The 23,284-nt window shown below is 27.8% G+C and overlaps 1 protein-coding gene across 3 annotated transcripts in view; it reads right to left on the bottom strand.

The window, feature by feature from the left end:
• The window catches only part of LOC136076711 (uncharacterized), a 30,036-nt gene extending 7,241 nt beyond the window's left edge, over positions 1-22,795 (bottom strand). Inside the window, exons 1-2 of one of the 3 annotated variants that reach the window (XM_065790080.1) lie at positions 22,640-22,795; positions 12,657-13,563 (exon numbers count right to left, since the gene is read on the bottom strand). In XM_065790080.1, coding sequence (XP_065646152.1) covers positions 12,657-13,539 — 883 coding nt within the window. In that variant the 5' untranslated portion in view covers positions 13,540-13,563; positions 22,640-22,795. Of the gene's footprint in view, positions 1-12,656; positions 13,564-21,320; positions 21,519-22,297; positions 22,381-22,639 lie in introns of those variants that run through there. The other 2 variants (XM_065790081.1, XM_065790082.1) reach the window with 2 other exon arrangements.
• Positions 22,796-23,284: the final 489 nt, after the last annotated feature.

Raw genomic sequence — 23,284 nt, 5'->3', positions numbered from 1 at the left:
ATGGGACGATAGTTAAATGAGTCAGAGTGCTCTCCAGAATTTTCGAAAATTAGTATAACAGATACCGCTTTCCAGCAGTCTGCAAAACAAAACTGATGAGCACTTGTTAAACAGTTTTGAAAGCAAGCACGACAGCTCCGGACAACACTTCTGTAAGACTATAGCAGGTAGGGCTGTTTCAAGTAACCTAAGTACTTGAGTACTTAAGTAATTGTTTAAACAAGTCAACTACTTAGGTAAATTTATATTACTCAGGTAAAATCAAGTAATTTTATTTTTTGAATTTAATCGAAAGGAAGTTGGTATTTTATAAAAATTTGTATAAATCTTCAATTATCTCCCTAAAATTAAAGTATTACAACTTTTTTAGTTTTAAATTTTGATTTTTTGGTTTTGTTATATTATATCTGCAAAAAAAAGATTATATTTACAAATAAAAGGTTATATCTAAAGAAAAAAGAAGTTATAGCAGGAGATATTTTTAAGTTTTAAAAAATCGCAAATTCTTTTTCTTACAATTTTAAAGAGCATTCACAATCTTTAAAAGCAGTTGAATGTAAAACTAATGTTGAAACTAAATAACCTTTACGAAAAAAATAGTAAGACTGAAAAACTTTTCTTAGTTCAAGATTCTAATTTAATGGGGAGCAGGGCTGGCTTGAGTGTTTTGGGTTACATCATAAAAAACCTGAACTTCTGAAACGCGGCAGTGGTGAAGTGGTAGAGTGCTTGCCTTGTGAGCAAAAGGTTTGGAAATCGCACTAAGCACTTGGAAGTACCGCGTTCCACTTAGTTTCTCTGCAGAACGGCCTTGTTCGTCAAGGTTTGTGTTTCGGAGTTAAAAAGTTGAGAGAGTTGTAACTACAATCGAAAAATGAAAAAAAAAAAGTAGCCTCCTCAACTAAAGTGCCCCCTCGGCCTTAGGGAGGTGAATATTAGAAAAGTATCGAAGAACTAAATGACTGTCTGAAAATGGTTTAAAAATGTACTTTAAAGATTTTAGCAAAGATGTTTTAGTGCTTCTAAACTTTTATTTGATTTATTACAAATTTGAAAACATCTTTAAGTGATAAATTGATCGAAAAATTATGTTTTTAGCGTTGTATCTCAAAAGTTTAGTTAGGTTATGATCTGTTATACCTATATAGTACTATGAAACAAAAATGTATGTAGTATTTCATTGTTAAGAAAATAATTAAAATTACTTAAAATTACTTAGTGTACGCAAGTGGATTGAAAAAGTGTATTGAAAATTTACTTCAACAATATACCATTTATTGACAGACCAGTAGGAACAAAAGTTATATTTGGGGAGGATGTGCTGGATAAAGGGACCTAATAGTTTTAAGGACCTTTGCCCCTGCTGCCCCCCCCCGGTTGCTACGGGTCTGCTTGAACACCCCTAATAACAGGTTTATTGTCCAGACTACAAGAGTCTCCACTTTGTCTTCAGATGAGGTAACAAAATCTGAACCATGAAAGAGAGAAGGAATATCAAATTTTCCCTTATTATAGGCACTGTTAAAGATTTTCAAAAAGTCTCAAAAGCCTAATTTTTGAGATGAAATACGAGCTTTTGTGAACTAAGAATGGCGACCTTTGACATTAGACAAAAACTTTTTACAATGGTTTTTAGTAATAGCATATAAACCTTTTTTTTCTGGAGAATCATTTTGGCAATAGATATGGAAGTAATGGTTATGACTGGAAATTGCCGCAGCACAGCGAAGGGAAAACCGTAGAGAAGAGTAAGGCTTGACCTGGAATTGTTGATAAAAAATAAAAGATTCTATGCCAGCCTGAATCCAAAAAGTTACATAAGAAGCACATTGTCAGCAGGAAGACAAAAGATTTCTACCCAATGACTACCACAAAGAAAATAACAGAAAGTGCCCCAGCTTTAAGGTAGTTGTAAGAGGTACAATGATTGGGGATTCTGATGATGAAGAAGAATGCGATAATGGTTTTAGAGAGATCAAACTGTGATCAGAAGAGTCACTGACACTAGAGCTAAGCCATTCTGTGTGATGAGTATCAAAGTCACTAACAACAACGATATTGGTTGATGGATAAAGAGAGAGAACTCGGTCAATTTAATCAGAAATAACATCAAAAAGAGTACAGACTTGAGATGAAGGAGAGCGATATAGAACAAAGAAAGACGATAAAGTGAAGTGGTGCTAAAAAAGCAAATAAAAGAATAGACGGTGGATTCAAACCTAGTTTCTCGACAAATGGGTAAATTCTTACGAATGTAAATGCTCAGGCTAAGCATTTGACTGTTGGAGTCTTTACAAATTAAAAGAAAATAACAATCAACACTAAAATCACAAGATTAGAATGAATTCAAATTAGTATCACAAAGATGAGAATTGAATTCAAATTAGTATCACAAAGAGCAAGTAGGACTGATGAACTTTGCAAGATATAAGACTCAACAGAAGAAAAGTTACTTTGAAGACCACGAATATTAGTGAATGATAGATTGCAAGAACTGGTGATGACGATGATTTTTTGTGTTTTATAGTTTTTGATACTTTAGTCATTTTTGAATTTGTTAAAGTACTTTATTCAAAGCTCAGATAGTACTTATTACACTATTTAATAGCCCCAGTGATTGCCTAATTACTAATAATCAACCTTAAGCCGCACCAAAGAGCCCAAAATGTGACCTCAACAATCCACACTAAAAGTATGAATAGGGACACAATCCATGTGCAACATAGGACTGTTAGTACTCTGATATTTTACACCTGTTGATGGAATCAGCCTCTCCGAGAGTTACTACAGAGTTCAGAAAACTTGGCTACTAGCCGACCTCAGGACAATAAAACTGAGTTTTAGAGCTAAAATGAGCTGTCCAGTCATTAAAATAGAGACTCAAGCAAAACCTATGCAACAAGTCAAGAAATACCAGCATTCAACATCCTAAACTGGAAAGTTGCTTTATAAACTCGCTTACGCCAGCCTAATAGATAAAGAAGGGGTGCGAAGCTGGTCAACAGAAAGAATCTGTTCATCCCTTAAGCCTTTGCCTAGGAGGCCTTATACAACACAGTAGCGGGATGCATTTAACGTCTTCTCAAGAAGAGTGTTTCATCGAGACACTATCTGTAGCTTTTACTCAATCAAGAGCCCCGAGGTAGGGGGTGTGTTAAATCAGAGTTGGCATTTCTTAGCCATTGCCTAAAAAATCGTATCCTACAAAGCAGCAGGACATCAAACAGGTTGTACTTGGTTACATGTTACCAGTAGCAGTATACCTGACCTGACCTGAGATATTGTAATACCTGTAATATCTTACAACTACCTTGTATGTTATGTGTCAATATTTTCATTAACTACCCACAAAATATTTAGAAAAAGTTAACTCGTCATGTATGCGTTTTATTATACAATTTTATTATATGTTTTGTCTTGCAAACAAAACAAGTTTTTAACAACATCAACAAAATTATTTTGCGAAAAATCAAAGCAATTTTTGTTCACAAATATTTCGGTTACTAATTGTGTATATTATATATAGTCGTGTATAATTCCGTACATTTTCTTAAAATAACGTAACACATTATTTTAAGAAAATGTTTTGTCTATTTAAAAGCCTTAAGCCTTGAAAAAGTTAGCAACGCAAAAAATGTTTGTGCCCATTATTAAATTACATTTAAAAGTTAATAAAGAACGCAACAAAATTATCTATCCAATGAAAAAATGTAAAACTTTTTAAAAAGATCTTATTTTGCATGAGAAAATAGTATTTTTGAAGTCAGACCGTTTTATGAGAGGTCGTCCATAAAGTACGTGCGCTTATAGGGGGAGAGAAGGAGTCAGAAAATAGCGTATATAAGTATTTGAGATGGGATGGGGATGCGGGTCATATATAAAAGTATGTACCCACTAATTAAATTTTTTTAATATTTCAATCATTGTTATTTTTTTTAAGTTATAACAGTTAACAAATAATCACAATTAACTAATTTTTTAAATAATAACTGTTTTCCTTTTAAAATAAAAACATGACCGAAGCAAATGGGTGTAAGGTATACTTATCGCCTAAAAAAAAGAACAAAAAAATACTTATCAATAAAAATACTTATTCTTTAACTTAAGATAATAACCTATTAACATAAAAAGTTAGTTGCGGTAAGTGTGGGGTAATGCCTTCCCCATACAACCCCTAACGCTGATCCTGAGTAAAATTAATATGTCATCAAAAAGTGATGAGATTCCTTATATTTCGAAACGTTATACATCATTTTTCATAACCATCAAACTTCTTACCTAATATTTTCAAGAAAAATTTAAATTGTAAAAAGACTTTTGAACTTTCTTCATATTTCAATTTTTAACTATTTAGCGCAACAATTGAAAGGTTACTAAATATAAAGTTCTTTAAACTAATATTGTTTTATAGTGTTTTAAACTTTATAACGTAAAAAAATGTTTTATGATAAAAACAAAATACTACAAATCATTTTAAAACTAATCAAATAACTCCTGATTTTAATTTGTGAAACCGAAAAATTTAAGTTTTACTTTAAATAGTCAATTAATTTTAGTTGACTAGCAGAATAATTGAGATGTACAATACTGAAAAGTACAAAATAATTTACCAAGAAGTAACAAAAGCTAAAACCTTAAAACCAAACTCTTAACTTATAATCAAAACTTTCTAAGTTCAGTAGAGAAAAAAGTGGTGAATAGTTGTAATTGAAGATCAGCGGGTTCTTCTTAATGCCATTGTTTACATTGCATCAATAGGTTAACAATGTCAATCAACAAAGATCGCTGAAGTACGTTCACGTAATACACTTGATGACTTCAAAAAAAAGTCTGCCACAACTGGGTTATTGTCTATCGCAATCTGAAACTTATTTAAGACTGTCTTAGGAATCAAACACAACAAAGTAAAATGCTAAATTTAGACATTTCTTGTGAAATTGATCAGAACTGCCTATTTATCTCACAGTAGACATATAGGTGCAGGCTTTACATTTTCATGTTTGCAATACATGGATGAAATTGTGTAATGTTTGGTCCAGGTTTATGCTTTTATTAAAGTTGAGAAGACAAAACGAAAGTATGCATACAGAGTTGGAGATCTTAAACTTTTTTAAGCAGCGATTTTTATTGAACTTAAGGCGTTATTTTGATTTTTCATTTGACTTAAGACTCTGCAAGTCAAAACCTTTGATCTCTTTTGTTTTATTTATAAGTGAAATTTAGCGTTGCATAATTTACGGACAATTCCAGCTTGTTTTGTTAGACCGGAAATACTTGCTGATGCAGTATTATTTTCTGGACCTACATATAATGCTATTAGATCTAAGCATGATAGCAGCAATGCTTTTATTCATGATCACAATTTGGAGCATCTTGTTTCAATTGAAAATTTTAAGCTTCAAATTTGTACTTCAGAAGATCAAGTAAAACCTATAGTTGGGGGGGGGGGGGGGGGAGGGGGGCGAAGGAGTGATAGTCCCCCCCCCTCCAACTTTTGGAATGTTTTTGGTTTTTCTGTGCAAATTTTGATTTTGGCTGCCTTCAGAAAGCCCCCACCCACTCCCCCCCACACTCCCATTATTTTTGTTTCAGCCCCCTCCCCCATATTTCTTGACCTTTTTTGACGTCACATATGTGGAGGTAGCAAAATAATATGAAAACAGTGGCATAATTAAAACTTTGATTACTCTAGGTTAGAGGTAATCAAAGTTTTAAACATGGAGAATAAAATAAAAAACTGTTTAGTAGATAAAAACACGCTGTCAGAATTATTTCAAGTGCAGCTCAATTCACACATTCTAAAGAATTATTTAAAATTCATCACATATTCCATGTTTTTCAGTTAACCCTATATCAAAGTAATTGTATGTTTACCTTTCAATGGTTGTACACGCTTGCTGATGAAAGCACGTTTGGCGTAGTGATAAGGCAAATATTGTCTTCTTTTAGTCCCGGTCATGAAGATTTTATTTATATGACAAGGTATTGCATTCTTTTTTTTTCATGAAGAAATAAATAATAATAATAAAAAAAGTCAAAATTAAAAAAAATTGTGGGTTATCATAAAAAATATTCCCAAAATAAATACTTTACTTAACTAAGAGCATAATTTAAACCCATTCGTTTCATTTATAAAACGCTTCGAACATAAAAAATTTGTAATTAAGTTCAAGGCTTTTAAAAAATGTTGAGGATTTTTTGGTGCCAAATCGGTAAATCAGTGGATCACGTCGTTTTTTTCAGACATGAATTTTAAATATATTTTAAAAAATTCACTCCAAATTTAATTTTTAATTATTAGAAGGAGGGGGGGGGGTGTATTTCGAAAACGTACTCACTATATAAGGGACGTGAAGGGATTTTAAAATAACTCATGAGAGCAGAGAGGATTTTTTTTTTGCGTACTAATTTTTTAATCTTCTTTTTAGTCTAAACCTAACTTTATATGCCTTTGCCTTATTTGTTTCACTCTAATGCGTTTTAGTAATAATATTATTTAATAAGCGTTTTAACATTAATCGTTTTATTGGATAAAAACCTTCATAAAACATTTTTATAAATAAGTGCTAAAACCTAGTAAAATTGTAACTTGCCATTAAACAGTTCAACACTGAACGTACTTCTTATTTTAAAAATTATTCAATTAAAGTTATTTTTGCAATAGTTCTTGTAAAACCACTTTATCTAGTTGATCGATATGAAACAGAAACCGTTGGGAACGAATAAAGAATCGCAAATTTTTATAATTTTTGACCTTTTTCTAAAACTGAAAAACGTTTAAAAAAAAGCTATAAAACTTTATATGATTGTGTATGAATATTGATTTATAAAATTTACATAACCTAATGTAGAAGATAAATTTGATATAAAAGGCTAATATAAATATGGCAATTACAAATATGTTTCTGATTTGCCGATTGAGAAAAAGCAGCGTGCAGTGCTTTATATTTCTGGCTCAGAAAACTAAAACACAGCACGCTGCTTGTCCCCGGTTCGAGCGAATCCGGTACCGGGTTCGGGTTCGATCCGAAATCGAACCGGGACTGCAAGTCCCGGGTTCGATACCGGCTCTAACCCGATTAGCGACATTGGTAAGGAAGGAAGCGTGAACTTCAAGTTAAATGCTCTCCGCGATGCTCCGTGATAAGACCGTAAGGACTTCTGGGTGCCCCCGAAAAATGGAAAAAAAAAAAAAAAAAAAAATATCCATCTTTTGAGAAAAATAGTTTATTATTTTTAACAGAGAAAAGACTTGATTTTGTTTAGAAGTTAATTCTCATCCAATCGGAATTTGTGGAGCTACAAGAGAAACCTTGATTTTAAATAAAAGGTAAAGCTACCAATAGACCTGTAGGAACCTCGTTAAATGGTTGTCATCAAATTGAAAAAATGTAAAGGATGAAACAAGAAGTTGAAAGTTGCTTTTATGCTAAAAAGTAATTGTGCTGGCAAAGTATACTAACAGTAATCATAAGTTAAATTTTTGTAAATCCATCTATGAAAAAACTAAAAAGAATTCACTAAAAAATTATTTACCTTTTTTTTGACCAAAAAAAATTACTATTTTGGCTCTGAGGCTCCATAACTAATGGGGAGTTATTGGAGAGCAAAATGAAGGAAGAAGAAAAAAACTGAATATGATGAGCTTTATCTTTATGAATATGAAGAAGGTTTTTTCAGTCTTTTGCCTTTATTGCTAAAGGTAGGAAATGCTAAAATTTGGATAAAATGAAAATCCTTCAAGTTGTTATTTTTTTAGACATCTTCCTCTATAATATTAAAAAAAGTCCAATAAAAAAAAATCTTTTTCAGAATTTTGAATGTTGCATAAAAAACGGCCATTTTTAAAATCAGTTATTGGATAGATCATACCAGTAGGTACGGGACTTAAAAAAGACATCTTTTCAAGTCCTTTGAACGTTTTGAACGCCTTTTGAACGTTTTGAACATCTTTTAAATGTTCAAAAGACGTACTTTTTTAGGTCCTGTCCCTAAAAGTGATTAAGCATCTACAGATACAAAATCTATTCGATCCTGCAATGTATTTTATTTAATGCAAAACTCAACGAAATGAACAACATTTGTTTAGCAAAAGCTAAAACAAAAATGAGTAAGCTTTGGCGCCCAAAGTTTCAACTTTGTACTGCTGAATAAAGTAGTTTAAAATTTAAAGATTGCATAAACATATCATGTGGATATAATCTCATAAACATATCATGTGGATATACTAATAGTTACAATAGTATCAATGAGTTGGACACTACACTTATTGGATACTACACTTATTGGATTTAGTGTAGTTGGACACTACACTAAAACGTTTAAACAGTAGTGAATTTTTACGGCTGGTGTGTTAGGCCTGCATAGTCCCTCTATATTAAATAAACTACACTGCCTGACTAGAGAATAGCCAGAAGACTAGAGAATAGCCAGAAGATATGAGATATATTGTTAATTTGAACAAGTAGTTGCAGTTTAATAAGAAAGTCTACACTTTGGCTCACAGCAAGAATATCGAGATTAAACACTATGATGAATCGTACACACTGTCTCCTAGTAAGATTATATTTAAAAGCATAACGCATACCTTTTACAAACGTAAAAGGTATGGTTGATGCTTTTTAAATATGATTAAAATATGAAGAAAATCATTGCCAGATAAAGTTATTAATTTAATTGTAATGTAAATAATAAAATAATTGTAATAAAGTACAGCTCTTTCAACATCCTTTGAAAACCAGTTTATACAAATATTAAGTAGAGTAATTATCAAAATTATTTCTTCTGGTTCAAAGGTTCTAAAACTTTAAAAATAATAGAGTGCATAAACACGTATACGTGCATTGCACACATTACAGCGCGTAAAAAATATTTTTATTAACAAATTTGAAATCTTTAACCCAAAAAATAATTATTTCAACATTTAACGTGTTTATCTAAGTTTGTCAAATTGAGTTGTTTTTTTTTATTGAGTTTTTTTTTTATTGAGATTTTGCCGTTTTTTGATCAAATCTACAGTATATTGATTGGTTACTTATATGTAATGCTATATGTAGTGTTTGAGTTGTATAGTTCTAAAATACAAGAAGTATTGATAAGTTTTTTAAGATGAAAAAAAATCATGAGGAGCAGTGGTGAATTGTATAGTGTGGTAACTTTATATTGTTTTCAGATACTACATATAAAAGTTTTATTGGTAAGAAAAGCGGCTGCAAACTTTATCAATACTAATTTTTAGGCTGTGCTTAACAAAAATACCAGGTCTTTTTAGACTAACAACTCTTTTTACCCCCTCCCCCTCAACAAAAAAAAAAAACTCTTCTCATAGTAGTTGAATATCAATAAAAAAAAAGCCATAGTAAGCCAGGAGCGGATCCAGTCCATCTAGTAAGGAGGAAGGAGGCGAGATTTTTTTTTTTTTTGATTTGGGGAACCCAGACCATCCAGGAAATAAAGAGGAGGATTTTATAGTTCTGTTAATTCAGACTCTAGTATAGTACCAGGTGGGGGAAGGCAATTTTCAAGTTTAAATTATAAAACTTTTTTATTAATTGATTTTTAAAACAGCCTTTTTAGTTTACATCCTTTTTTAAACAACATACTTTGTTAAATATATAAATTTGCAAAAAATAGAATGTTTTCAAAATATCTAAGGAGGGGCAATCGCCCCATTTTACAGGCCTTTGGATTCACCCTTGTAGTAAGCTTACTATTTCAAAAAAGAAGAAGTATTTTGAAAAAAAATGTTGATATAGTATTTCTTCATAGATGTAATACTATTTTTAGTTTCTGTTTCTTTAGATTAATATTGTTTTCCGTTTCTGTTTTTTTAGATTACAACTGTTTGTTATTTTTGTTTTGTTAGATTACAACTTCCATTACTGTTTTATTAGAATAATACTATTTTGCTTTACCATTTTCTTAGATTATTAATGTTAACCGTTACTGTTTTTCTAAATAACTACTTTTATTACTGTATTCTTAAATTACTATTTCCGCTACTGATTTCATAGAAACTACTCTCTTCTATTACTGTTTTTTTTAAATTACCACTTTGGTTACTGTTTTCTTAGATTATTATTGTTGTCCGTTATTGTTTTTTTAGATTAGTATTGTTGTCCGTTACTATTTTTTTAGATTTCAATTGTTTTTGTAGTTTGATTTTGTTTTCTGTTTTATTTGCGTCAATGAGATTAGTTTTGGGAGATTAGAGAATTTTGTTAATTTTCTAGTAGAGGCAACATTATTATTAAATTATGTAGAGATCAAAGTTTCAATATTGGCTAATATATAGTGGCGAGTCTAAATTTTAAATAAAAAAATTAACCCATATACAGGTTTGTACCGTGTGTAACTTAACTTTTTAAAATCGTATGGTGGTTGCGGTATTAAACCATCAGTGTCCTGTCAATCTTAATACTCATCAACCTTAGTTTTAAAATGTTTGTTTGATAAATATCTTTCAGAACACAGATTTTTATTTAGCTCAAAAATGGAGCCCTAGAATTTATGTTTAAATATTTTGTAAAAAAAGTTTGTATTTTGTTTTGGACATGGGTAATATCCATTTCTTTTAATATGCAGGTATCAATCTAATAGTTTATTTTTACTTTAATCTTTTTCTGCAAAACAATTCTTCTACTGTAACCTATTTTTTTTAGTCAATCTTTTAACCAAATAATAATTATAAAAACTAAATACAAAACATATAACAATTAAAAAAATTGAAAAGCGATTTAGTACTTTAAAACATTCCAAATTTATTTTGCTTACAGTCTTCAATCAATTTTTGGTTTAAAAAAAAAAAAAAGATCAATCTATGTTTGAACGTAAGTTTTTGTAATTATAAATTGTTTTTTATGATTTGATTGTTTGAATAATATTTCCTAATAGTTACTAATTATTCTTTTATACTCAACAATAGTTACTAATTATTCTATCAAAAGTGTTTTTATTAGGACTGCATCATAGTTGTAATTTTTGTTATTAAGAGTGTATTATATTATATTATCAATATTTTGATTTTTTTAAAATTTATTCAGATTGTAATACAAATACGATGTTAAGTTTAATTCTGAAAACTTCAAAAATCAAAGAAATGTCTGAAGTTGACCTAGAATTTAATACTTAAAAATACATGGACACCCTTTCTAACCTTATTAACTTGAATTAAATGTATTAATTGTATATCAAATAATAAAAAAGACATAACATAACATAAAATCTAATGACAGTAATGTTTGCTGATTTTTTATTATCATTATTACCATTACATTTTTCAGTTTTACATTATTACCTTACATTTATTACCACTGTTATGACCCTTTTTTATGACACGATCATGGAGCTAATTAAAGTTTCAAATTGGTTTATGTCAAAAAAAAACTTGCAATTAATATTGAGAAAAACAAATTACTTTCCCAGTGCGCACGGGACCTAAAAAGACGTTTTTTGAACTTTAAAAAGACGTTTAGAAAACATTTAAAAGACGTCTTTTACGTGCTGGGTTATTTTATTAAAAGTTTAAGTATTTTATTAAATGATTAATCTTTAGCATATAAATGTTTAAACAAAACAAAAAATTATTAATAAACTTTCTTGGTGTTTTTATTTATAAAAATCTTACATGGAAAAATCACATCAAAATTTTGTTCAAAAAAGTTTTGAATAATATTGGAATATTGTGCAGAACGAGAAGTTTTGTAAGAAAAACATTTATTAATTCAGGTTTATTAGTTACTTATCCATTGCATGTAAGCTATTAGTATTGCATGGAGTAGCTCTAAAAAAAAGTAAATTTTACCCTCTTTCATGACAGCAGAAGCATCTACGACGTCTTATAATTTATAAAGATTATACTCAAAACAATAATCATGCAAAAGCTTTTTTATTAAAAAAGAATGTTATTTTATTAATAAGTCTGTATGTTGATAAAATAAATGTTTTCAATGTTTTTTGCTTTATGTTCAAACTTTGAATAAATTTAACGATCGTATCTTCTCAAATTTTAAATAAATAAATATATAGACATATACATATATATATATATATATATACATACATATATATATATATATATATATATATATATATATATATATATATATATATATATATATATATATATATATATATATATATATATATATATATATATATATATATATATATATATATATATATATACATACATATACATATATATATATATATATATATATATATATATATATATATATATATATATATATATATATATATATATATATATATATGCATACTTGTATATATATGTATACATGTATATATATATATATATATGCTTACATGTATATATTTGCATAAGTATATATGCATATAAATACATGTATGTATATATATGCATATATGAATATATATATATATATATATATAAATATATACATATGTATATATATATATATATATATATATATATATATATATATACATACATGTATATATATATGCATACATGTATACATATGCATACATGTATATATATGCATAAATGCTTATATATGGTAAGTAATTGAACAAAGCTCTGGCATTTTTACCTTGTTTTGCTTATTATTTACATAAAAACAATATTAAACAATTGAAAAATTTTAAAAAGGTAAGTAGATATAAAAAAATACCTTGACAGATAGTCCATTTATTTTTATTATTACTGCTGATTCTTCTTCTATCTGATTCAGAATAAGAGGAGGACCTAAATTGATTTTTGAAATAAAATGGCTTTTTTATTATCTTTGTTGAAGAAGATGTGTCAGAATGATTGTCTACTGTGTGAGATCGTGTTCTACGTTCTATACAACTTATTGTTGCCGCACGCATATTTTCCATCAGAAAGTCACTTGAAATATTGTCATAGATAAAACATTTTGTCTCTAAATACGAATCATCAGCATGTGACATTGTAGATAACTTAGAAGTATCAGTTTTTAATAAAGATTTATCATTTTCAGCTACATTTAAAGACTTTACTTTTATTCCAGTATTAATATACTTAACAGAATCATATTCCTTAACTCCAATATTTTTATATTTAACAGAACCATTTTCTTTTACTCCGGTTTTTAGGTATTTATCTGAATCGTTATTTATTTTATTATTTTGATTTTTACCAGAACCATTTTCATTCCATTCAAAAACGTCGTCAGAAGTTTCAGAAATTGGACGCCTATATAATTCGTTATAAAAAAATTCTTTACAACGACTCTTGTGTGTTTCTTTCTGTTTAATAAGTTCGGAAGGTTCTAAATGCTTTTCATTATTTTTAAATTTAATGCTTCCATTATTTGAAGCTTTATAAAGTTTTACAGGATTTTTAGACAATGAACGAACGTCAGATGCCTTTTTTTCTTCTTCTTTGTTGTTTGAGTGATTTCTTTCAAGCTTCTTTAGACCAAGTTCATTTCCAAGCTCATTTCCAAGCTCTTTGTGTCTATTTTCCCAAGCAATAATTTTTAAGTGTAACTTGTTATTTTTAATACTTTTTAGAGATTTTGTATGAACCATGATAACTTTCAAAACTAGGACAACCTAAATCAAAGTTGTAAAAAAATATATTCACAAAAATTTTAAAACAAACTAAAAATGTTAGCATAAGCAGAAGAACACAATGCTTTACAGTAATCAGCAAAATAATAATAGGCGATAAAAACTCATAATAATAGGCGATAACAACTCATAATAATAGGCGATAATAACTCAATAATAGGCGATAATAACTCAAGGAGAAATATTAATTAAAATTAGGTAACATAAAATATACTGGAAAATGTTCATATTTATAAAACAAAGATAATATTTTTTTGAAGAAAATTCAGTTCTACTTTTTAAATCATTGTCATTTTATGTTTAAAATATGGAAATGGCATGACAATATTTGGTAAGTTGACACAAGATAATAAACTGAATATATGGAAATTTTTTCATGTTTAAAAGTATTACAAAATATTTTATAAATTCTATTTAAAAAAAATTCATAAAAGAATTTAAAAAAAAAAAGATGTAAACTTAAAAATTTTATGAAAAAATTTTTAGTTGAGTAGATGCAGGGAAAAACATCTGATGTAGATTTTTTTGCCATCATGTTATGAAGAAAAAATTTTACTATATTACTCTATAATATACGGTACCGTTAGCATTGCGCTAACAAAATAATAACTTTTACATAAGGTGGGTTTGAGGTTGAAAATAATTTTAACAGTTTTGGGTTTGATTTTGGAAAATTGTATTACAACAAATATTTGTAAGAATAATACAATAAATTCTTGAAATTTCGTAACAATAGTTATAAAAAGATATTATAAATTTTTGAAATATTGAAATAATTTATCGGAAAAAAATATTGTTTATTATAAAAACTAATTGTTAAAACATCTTAGTAATGTTTTATTAATTAAAAATGTATCGTTATTAATTTATAGCTATAAACATATTTTAACAATAACTACTAGATGTCATATATTAATAATATATATATATATATATAATTAATTTTCAAAGAGAAAACAAACACTCATCTGCTTTTATATCTTTCCGCTTTTTAGCAACCTTCTTGCTTGCTAAATGTTTAACCAAATGCCTCTCGTTTTATTTTCTGTGGAAACCTCGTAGGTGAGCCTCAGTGAGCAGTATCTTGGCTGGTGGTTGACTTATGATCTATTTATTCTATTTTTTGTAGGTTGTTTAAGAATGCTGTCTTTAGTGAAGAAGTCTTGGCCTGTGTTTAATACAGGTTATTTGTCAGTGACAGGCTTGGCATCAGTATCAGTTAAATATCTCACCAAAAACATGTCAAGCAAGTTAAGACAAACAAGCAGTAATCTAAGCAGTAATTAGAGGGGGGAGGCAAGACAAGTTGACGCCAAAAAAGTTACTTTTTAAAAATAAATTTAGTTACTTATAAAAGGAAAATTAGGAAATTAGGCATTAAAAACTGTCTGTGCTTTAAAAAGGCCTGACACATACAGAACTTAATAAGTACACACGAGATGTTTAATCATTACACTATTATTTTTTTTAACTTTGTTGTTGGTTAGCCTGCTGTGCAAAAAAAAAATATTTATACAAGTACATAGCCTGCATTATATTATTTAAATGGTTATACCAGGACCCTGGTATAACCATTTAAATAATATAATGCAGGGTATTGCCGACCCCTACAGGGCCGCGGCCCGCAAGCCTCCTATGGTTCTTTAGATGCCAAGATGCAGCTCTCTAGCTCCATGCACAAATATTGATACAATATTGAAATAAAGATGTTGGTAGTTCTTTAAAAACTGAAAAATTATGTAAATTATGTAAATTGTAACTTTTAGGTCTTCCGTCTCAGGTTGCCAACCCCTGGTTTATTCAATTTTTTTAATGCACTTTAAGTTTGGTAAATAGAAAAATATATTTTACTGTTTGTTTAACTTTTTAATCTTGTTTCTGCTTGAAGTTCAAATAAGTCTTTGTAAGTATTGAAACAGAGTCTTTGAAGTATTGTATTAATTGGAAAAATATTCATAATTTAAACGTTTTAAGTCTATACATTTTTCTGAACCCTTTAAACTTTTTTTGTTTAGAGTAAACTTTTGTAGTTATAAACTGGAAATATGTTCTTAAGTTAAAAGTTTGTTTTTTTCTACACATTTTACTATTAATCACTTTTTTTTTTAGTTGTAAACTGGTCTATTTAAATTTTTTCCATTTCAATTTAATTTTCAAGGAAGGAGGTAAGGTAGGACATCGAGTGTTGAAAATACTTCTTTAAAACAACTCCTTTTCTTTTGATTATTTTAAAAATCTTTGAAAATTTGAAAAAATTTCAGATTTGATATAGAATAGAATGGAAAAGATAGATAGAGCTGCTTTACTAAGTGTAATAAGGAACAAAAGCTGTTAATTAAGTTTTAGAAGGAAAAAAGTTCAATCTTTTTGCCAAGTTAGTATAGATAGTAGTAAAGTTAGTACGGATCAAATATCTTTAAAAAGGTGTTGTTGTTAAATGAAGCTCAATCATTAGGATCTTTAAATCATTTGATTCTTCCAAATGCAAAAATAAACAAATTTTATAAACAGCAGGTTACAGAAATAATATTCTTAAGTTAACCAACACACCTAATACGTTTCAAAAATGAATTATAGCTTTTTAACTAAATAAAAACGTCTTTCAACTAAATAAACACGTCTTTCAACTAAATTAAGACGTATATTGGCCTTTTAATTAAAATAACACGTATATTAGCTCGAGTTTTCTGTAAAAAAACAATGCCTATCATCATAAATCAAAACTAAAAAAGCATTATTTGTTACAATGTTTTATAGAAGAGACAGCCAAAGTTTTTACTAACATCAAAAGCATATAGCTTTGCACAACCAATTACCGACGTTTATCCGACGCACACGAAGAATTTTTTTTTCCTACATCAGATATACAGTGAGGATCAATTATATATCCCTTATTGTATTAATTTCTTACACTTTTTTGAGATTTTTGAGAAAATTTCAGACAAAACTACTATTACAACCGTTCAAAATTTAGTAAAGTTTTTAGCTGCTAGAAAAAGCAAAAAAGTTGGAAAAACTAGATCTGCTGAACGAAATAACTGAACATTGGTAACTGTGTGATTTTTCCAATATTTTTTTATTCAAGAAAGTTTCATGATTATACAATAAAAAGAACTTTATAGAGATGCGTGGGATTTGCAACCTGTTTGAAAAGCAATAAAAGTTATATTTCCAGACAAATCTCATGGATCTTGCAGTTCAACGCGGATCTTGCAGTTCAACGCGGATCTTGCAGTTCAACGCGGAATCACTGCGCTGATTTAACTCCCAGAAATTTATAGCTGCCAAAACTATAAGTTAGAAAAAAAATTTTTGGAACCATTGAAAATCTTTTACAATGCTGCAAGTAGCAATTAGATGGCAATAAAACCGAGATTTCTACTCGTTTACAATACTTTTTTAATTGTCTATTATTGTCCGATGTACATACAAGTCATTTAATCCAGAAAGAGGATCAAGAAAGTGGATTAGCAAACGTCGACTTCTATAGTTTAACTATGTTTAAAAACTTTACCGACATCATTTCCTTAAAAAAAGTAATGTCAAAAGTAGGCAGCTAAATACGACGATCTCGACAGATTCTCCATTTAGAAATTTTAATAAGAACACATATAAAAAAGCATATTTAAGTACATATATAAAAGGTTACATAGAAGCTATATTTAGATACATACAATTTAGAATATTCTTTTAATTAAAATTGATATCACGTGTAATAGATTTTACTCCTGTTTTTTTACGTACAATTTTTTAGAAGTATCATTTCATTTAGTTATTTACTTCAGTTAGGTAAAGGAGATTGGGGTTAGTTGGAACTCTGGGGTAGTTAAAATATGAGCTTTATGCTAGCTAACGAGCAATTTATTAACACAAACAAGTATTGAAGATTTGACGAACTGAAACACATGCTATTTTATTGTTAGATCAAATAAAAAATGTAAAAATTAAGATTTTGCTTAGAGATTTTTACACATTTTTTGTGATTTTTGTATTATTATTTGTAATATTTCATTATAAAGACTAACAAAAGACTTTGATAACACATTTAAGTAGTATTTTTTGAGGTCTTTTTTTAAAAGTACTTTTTATAGAATTTTGTGCATGGAATACCTTAACATACTGTTTAGGAGAGTACTAGTTTAATGTATTAGATATATAGAGTACTAGATACCAAAATCTTCACCCTAAAATAAATAATTATTAAAAAATTTATTTTTAACAAATACAACTTAGTTTATGTAGGGTGTAACTCTTGTTATATTGGTGAGACATCTCGTCATTTTAAAACTAAAATATTCGAATACTATAAAAGGGATAAAACCTCCTATATATTTTAATACCTTCATTTGAATAAAACATGCTTTTTCTAATAGACTGCATTTCAGTTCTAGATGAAGCTGTTACTAAAAGGTACCTTTAAATTAGAAAAAGTTTGTACATATATAATAAAATAAAAGACAAACAAGTTAATCATGCTACAGTGACGCTTACGGTCTAAATAGTCATTATTCTCTCTCATTTTTTTTTACTTTTTATTAATTGATTTTATTATTTTTTAAATTGAAATTTGTTGAATTTTAATGGCTTTTTTAATTGGTTTTTTAAAAATATTATATTAAAATTTTTTAATTGATTTTATATTTTATTGATATTATATAAATATATACATATACATATATATTTATTTTTACTAATTTACACACACACACACACACACACACACACACACAAACTCACACACACACTCACACAGACACACACACACTCACACACACATAAACTATAGTGTTAAGTAATACTAATATAGGCGCATTAGTAATTATTAGTTCTACTAGTTATATAGTTAGTACTTTTATTATATAAAATTTGTTATTAATATTTTATATTTTTAACTAACCCCATTGCCTGCTCCAACTTGCTCCAATGGCGGGGTTTCTCTGAAGACTTTTTTGCAGCTCTTTAATCAAAGATATATAAAAACTACATTTTAAACTTTATTAATGAATATTGTGTTATTTTAACTTTTTAAATTATTTTTTTCTAAATTATTAGCTTATTGTTAAACATATAATTAGTATCACTCATTTTTATGAGTTATATTTAATTACATGTTTATGAGTGATCGAAATGCTTTAAATTTGAGATCATAATATCTCATTAGTTTTTTTGCAAAAGCTATTGCAACGTTGAAGTAAAGGATAGACTTTAGCGCGTTGGGTTAATTATTAAAAGGAAACCCTAGACTATAAAAAAAACATTATTAAAAGTTTATAATTGGTTTTCAATACATTAAAACCTTTTTTTGCTATGTCGGGTGGGCCAACGTACCCTGTTATCGGGTTAGACTGGTAAAAGAGGAATTAATTGTTATGCATATAAATTTAAGTGCTAAGAATGTAAAGTAAGTGTATTATGTATAAAATATATACTTATGCATGTAGGGTAGACCGGGGCAATTTCGCCTCTTTTAATATTTTGAGAAAAAGATTTTATTTTGGCATATCACTATACAAGATGATTTAAAATAATTATTACCTTAAAATTATAACAATTGATCATAGTTGCCGCCTAATTTGATCGGTTTTTGTAAATTTTGAATAAACTTTGCTGTTTAATGTTATTAATTGATATTATTGTGTCACTATTGCTCCAATTGGCGTTATTATTAATTTTGTGAATTTGATTGAAACTACATTTGAGAATAACTGCTAAGGTAAGAGCTTCATAAATTTGTTAAAAATATTTAACTGGCGTTCGTGGTATATATTTTAAATAGGTTTTTGTCCAAGTAGAATATTGTGGGGTAATTTCGCCACAGAATGATAAAACAGTTCCACAGTTAAAAAAAATTTATAATGTACAATATTTTTGCTTTTAAACAATATTTAATAATAATATTTATTATTATATAAACAATTTTATAAAATCATTGGGCATATAATCACAAATTATAGAATGATAAATTTATTAGAAGTGTTTTGAAGATATAATAAATCAATAATTTTTAGATATACATTTAAAGCTAAAGTACTTTATAATTTAACTTAAAAAAAATTTTCTAAAGTTCTCCTAAAATTTTGTATATGAAAATGCCATTTGTTGCAATCGAATGCATTTCTTATATTCGCATTTCTTATTATTAAAAATGTCGCTAATTGTTTATAACCACTATATCAATTGTTTATATCACTATACAAATTGTAGCATGTTTAAAATACACCATTATAAAATCCAAGCATCGATATTTAAAAAGATAATTATTATGCCAACTGGTAATAATTGTTTGTTGCATTTTTACCATAAGTGCCAAAATCTAAAACTCGCTATATATTACCTATGTTTTAGATGCTACGCATGTTCCAAAGAAAAAGAAATCCTATATTAATATTATGGCAGCAAAATATTAACGGCAGCAAAAACATTTGAAGTTCCGAGATTAACACTGAAAGATAAGATAAATGGACGTCGACAATCAAGCTCTGTGGGAAGAAAAGTCTTTACAAAGCAACAGGAACAAACGCTAGTAAACAGACTTTTTTACATGGAAGATCGTGGATTTCCATTGATAACAAACTGGTTGAGATGTAATGCTTATTTATATGCTAAAAAAAATACATCTTCGTCAATTAATTCAAAAAGATTTGCCCACTACATGGCATAAATCTCACTTAGATTACTTACTTATATAAAAAATAGAAAATCTCTGGATGTATTTTCCAATCCAAGTGACTCGAAGAAGAAGAAGTTCTTTATCAAACAAAAAAAGCAGGTGGCTCAAGAAAGAAAATTCTAAAAAGTTCACAAAAAATTCTATAAAGGAATTTTTTGCCTAATCAAATAAATTCATATGGCTCAAAGAAGAGAAAATCCCATAGTTTAAAATCATTATTAAATCAAATGCTAACGAGTACATCGAAAGGTTATTACAGAAACAAAAAAACAACTCACTGCTGTGTGTTCAGTGTGGCATCGGTGGATTCATCAGAAGACTGGCTCCAATGCGTTTCTTGTCATATAAGTGCATGTGGAATTCTGCTTTTGCATTAACGTGTGCACAGAATGTGTGTAATTCCACAAAATATAATAAAGCTTTAATTCTTTTTACATTGACACAATCATAAAAGGCGAAATCGCCCCATATAAGTGGGTAATACAAATTGGTGTTCATGAGTATAAATAATTTTTTTTAAAATATTTTTAAACTTGGTTGAACTAAATATAGTTTATTCAATGTAATTTAGTTAATAGTACACGAAAAGAGTGTATCAGGTTAAACAGACGGTATTAAAGCAGCAAAAATGGCAAAATCGCCCCGGTCTACCCTAAATTAAATTAATAAGTAAATTAGTACATAATACTTAAACTTGCATAGATCCAAATATAAATATTGTGTAAATTTACATAAAATTTACATTTGGATCGGTAAAAGTTTCTAAAATATGTAAATGATTACATAATACTAAATTTGCAAATCCAAATGTATGTATATTATATAATATTTACATTTGGATATATGTAATTTTAGTTAAATGTAAATGAGTACTTAATACTTAAACTGACATATGTCTAAATTTAAATATTATTATTTTCTTATTATTCACGTTTAATGCCTTCATAATACTAAAAAAACAAATATTAATTTATATATATTTTATAACTTATAACATTTTTATAACAAAAACAGTTTTCCGTCGCTAATCAAAACAAATCATTAAAAATGTACTAGTTAAAGCAATTACCAACAGCCAATGCGTACTTCTTAAAGCAATTACCAATAGCCAATGTGTCCCAATCTACCTTATTATACTTATCAATAAGTTTATTTGTATTACGACTTCTAATAAAGAAGTTTATTTCAACAGTTTTAGTGCTTTGTTCACGAAAAAAACATTAAAAGAAAACGTTAAAACTATTGGAAAAAACATCTAAAAAAAACTAAAAAATCTAAAGAAAATTAAAGTTATTAAAGAAGAAAAAACGTTTATATTTCTTTTAATTATTTGAATAGAAATTTAACAGAGATTTTTAACTTTTGTTTCATTTTGTTAAATATTGTTTATTTTATTAGCAACAAGTATCGTAATCCAAAGTTTTGTATACAATAATCCAAACATTGACTTAATGATTTAAAACGACTTTTACGATTCAAAAGCCATTATTTCATGTAGAACTGAGCAACAAGTAGTTCAGCATCATACTTTTTAAACTTGTATAAAAATGTTTTGTGCTTAAGTTGGTACTTCGCCATCAGTACTAAGAACTTAGAGCCTAGACCTCACGTAATCTCTAAAAGTATCTAGAATTGTCTGGTAAATTGGAATTGAAAAGTTAAGACAAATCCTAAAAATAAAGCAATCTTTTTCAAATATTGCATTATTTATAAGTTTATGTTTGATTATTACCGGAAATGTTTTACTAATTTGTGAAAATGCATCAGAACTATTATCACATTATTAAAAATGCAATGACCGTAAATTGGCGTATATTGGCGTATAGTTTGCGCAAAATTTTGTTTTTGTATACCCGGGGAGTTTCAATGAATGTTTAAATTGAATTTAAATCTCAGAGAAGTTTTTTTTAAACTTAAAGAGGTTGAAAATGTTCATTAAAGAATTTTGATTTTTTTATGTTGGCTCTAAGAAATTATATGAAAAAATAACTGAACAAGTAATAAATAATAACTGAATATTAAACGACATGTTGAAGTGATACTTACACAATTGTTTTATTTGTTTAGTCTTTGCAATTGAAAACTTATTATAAAATCAATAGCTGTTTAGTTGTTTTTTACACTAAAAATCAAGTTATCCATCAATAAATAATAAATACAACTCAATAGATTAAATAATTTATTATTTTTTAAGTACAAATTTAATGGTATATTTAATTAAAACTTTTTATCTATTTAGTTAAAATATTATAAATCTTTTATTAGTAATCTTTTTTAATATGCATATAATAATTTTCTAACCGATTATATATTTTCGTCATATAAAAAAATCTTTATAACTTAAAATTGAAATAAAAACGTTAACAATCAAAAAAATTTTTAATGAACCTGACAAATGTCATCACATAAAGTTAGCTTCTGGACAAAAAATCACTTTAAGTAACACAGCTTTTAATGCCAAATTCATAAAAAAAATTTGTTCAAAGAAAGTTTTTTAAAATCATAGATGTCTCGTTTCTCTTTAAATTATCTTCTTTATTTTATAGATTGTAAAGCAAACAGTTTCAAGTACTCCCAAACCACGTGGTTTCTGTAAACACAATAGCTTATTTTTTGCAACGTCGACTTATATTCTTTTGCGTTCAACATTGTAGTTTTTATTACTCGTTAAATTTATATATTAAATTTTAATTTCTTTTGCTCATATATTATAAATAATATAATATAATGTTATATAATATTATATATCTGTATATATATATATATATATATAACTTTAAAAAAGATAAAAATTTACAATAGAATTTCAGAAACCATATATTAACAATGCAGCAACCAAATCCCATATGTTGGTTTGTTTAGAATTTCCTACACGTGCAGTTTCAGTTAATGTTTGTATTTTCATGTTAGCCTAATAGTTTTAGGTAGGAATTAGAGCCGACGACACCGGAACATACCAACATTTTTTTTCAAGAATTTTCTAGATGTTGTGGACTTTTTTAGAAATTGATATTTGTCAATTTCTAAAAAGTC

This window comes from Hydra vulgaris, chromosome 02, assembly GCF_038396675.1.
Source record: "Hydra vulgaris chromosome 02, alternate assembly HydraT2T_AEP".
Taxonomy (NCBI): Eukaryota; Metazoa; Cnidaria; class Hydrozoa; order Anthoathecata; family Hydridae; genus Hydra; species Hydra vulgaris.
This window is presented reverse-complemented; position numbering and strand designations above follow the sequence as displayed.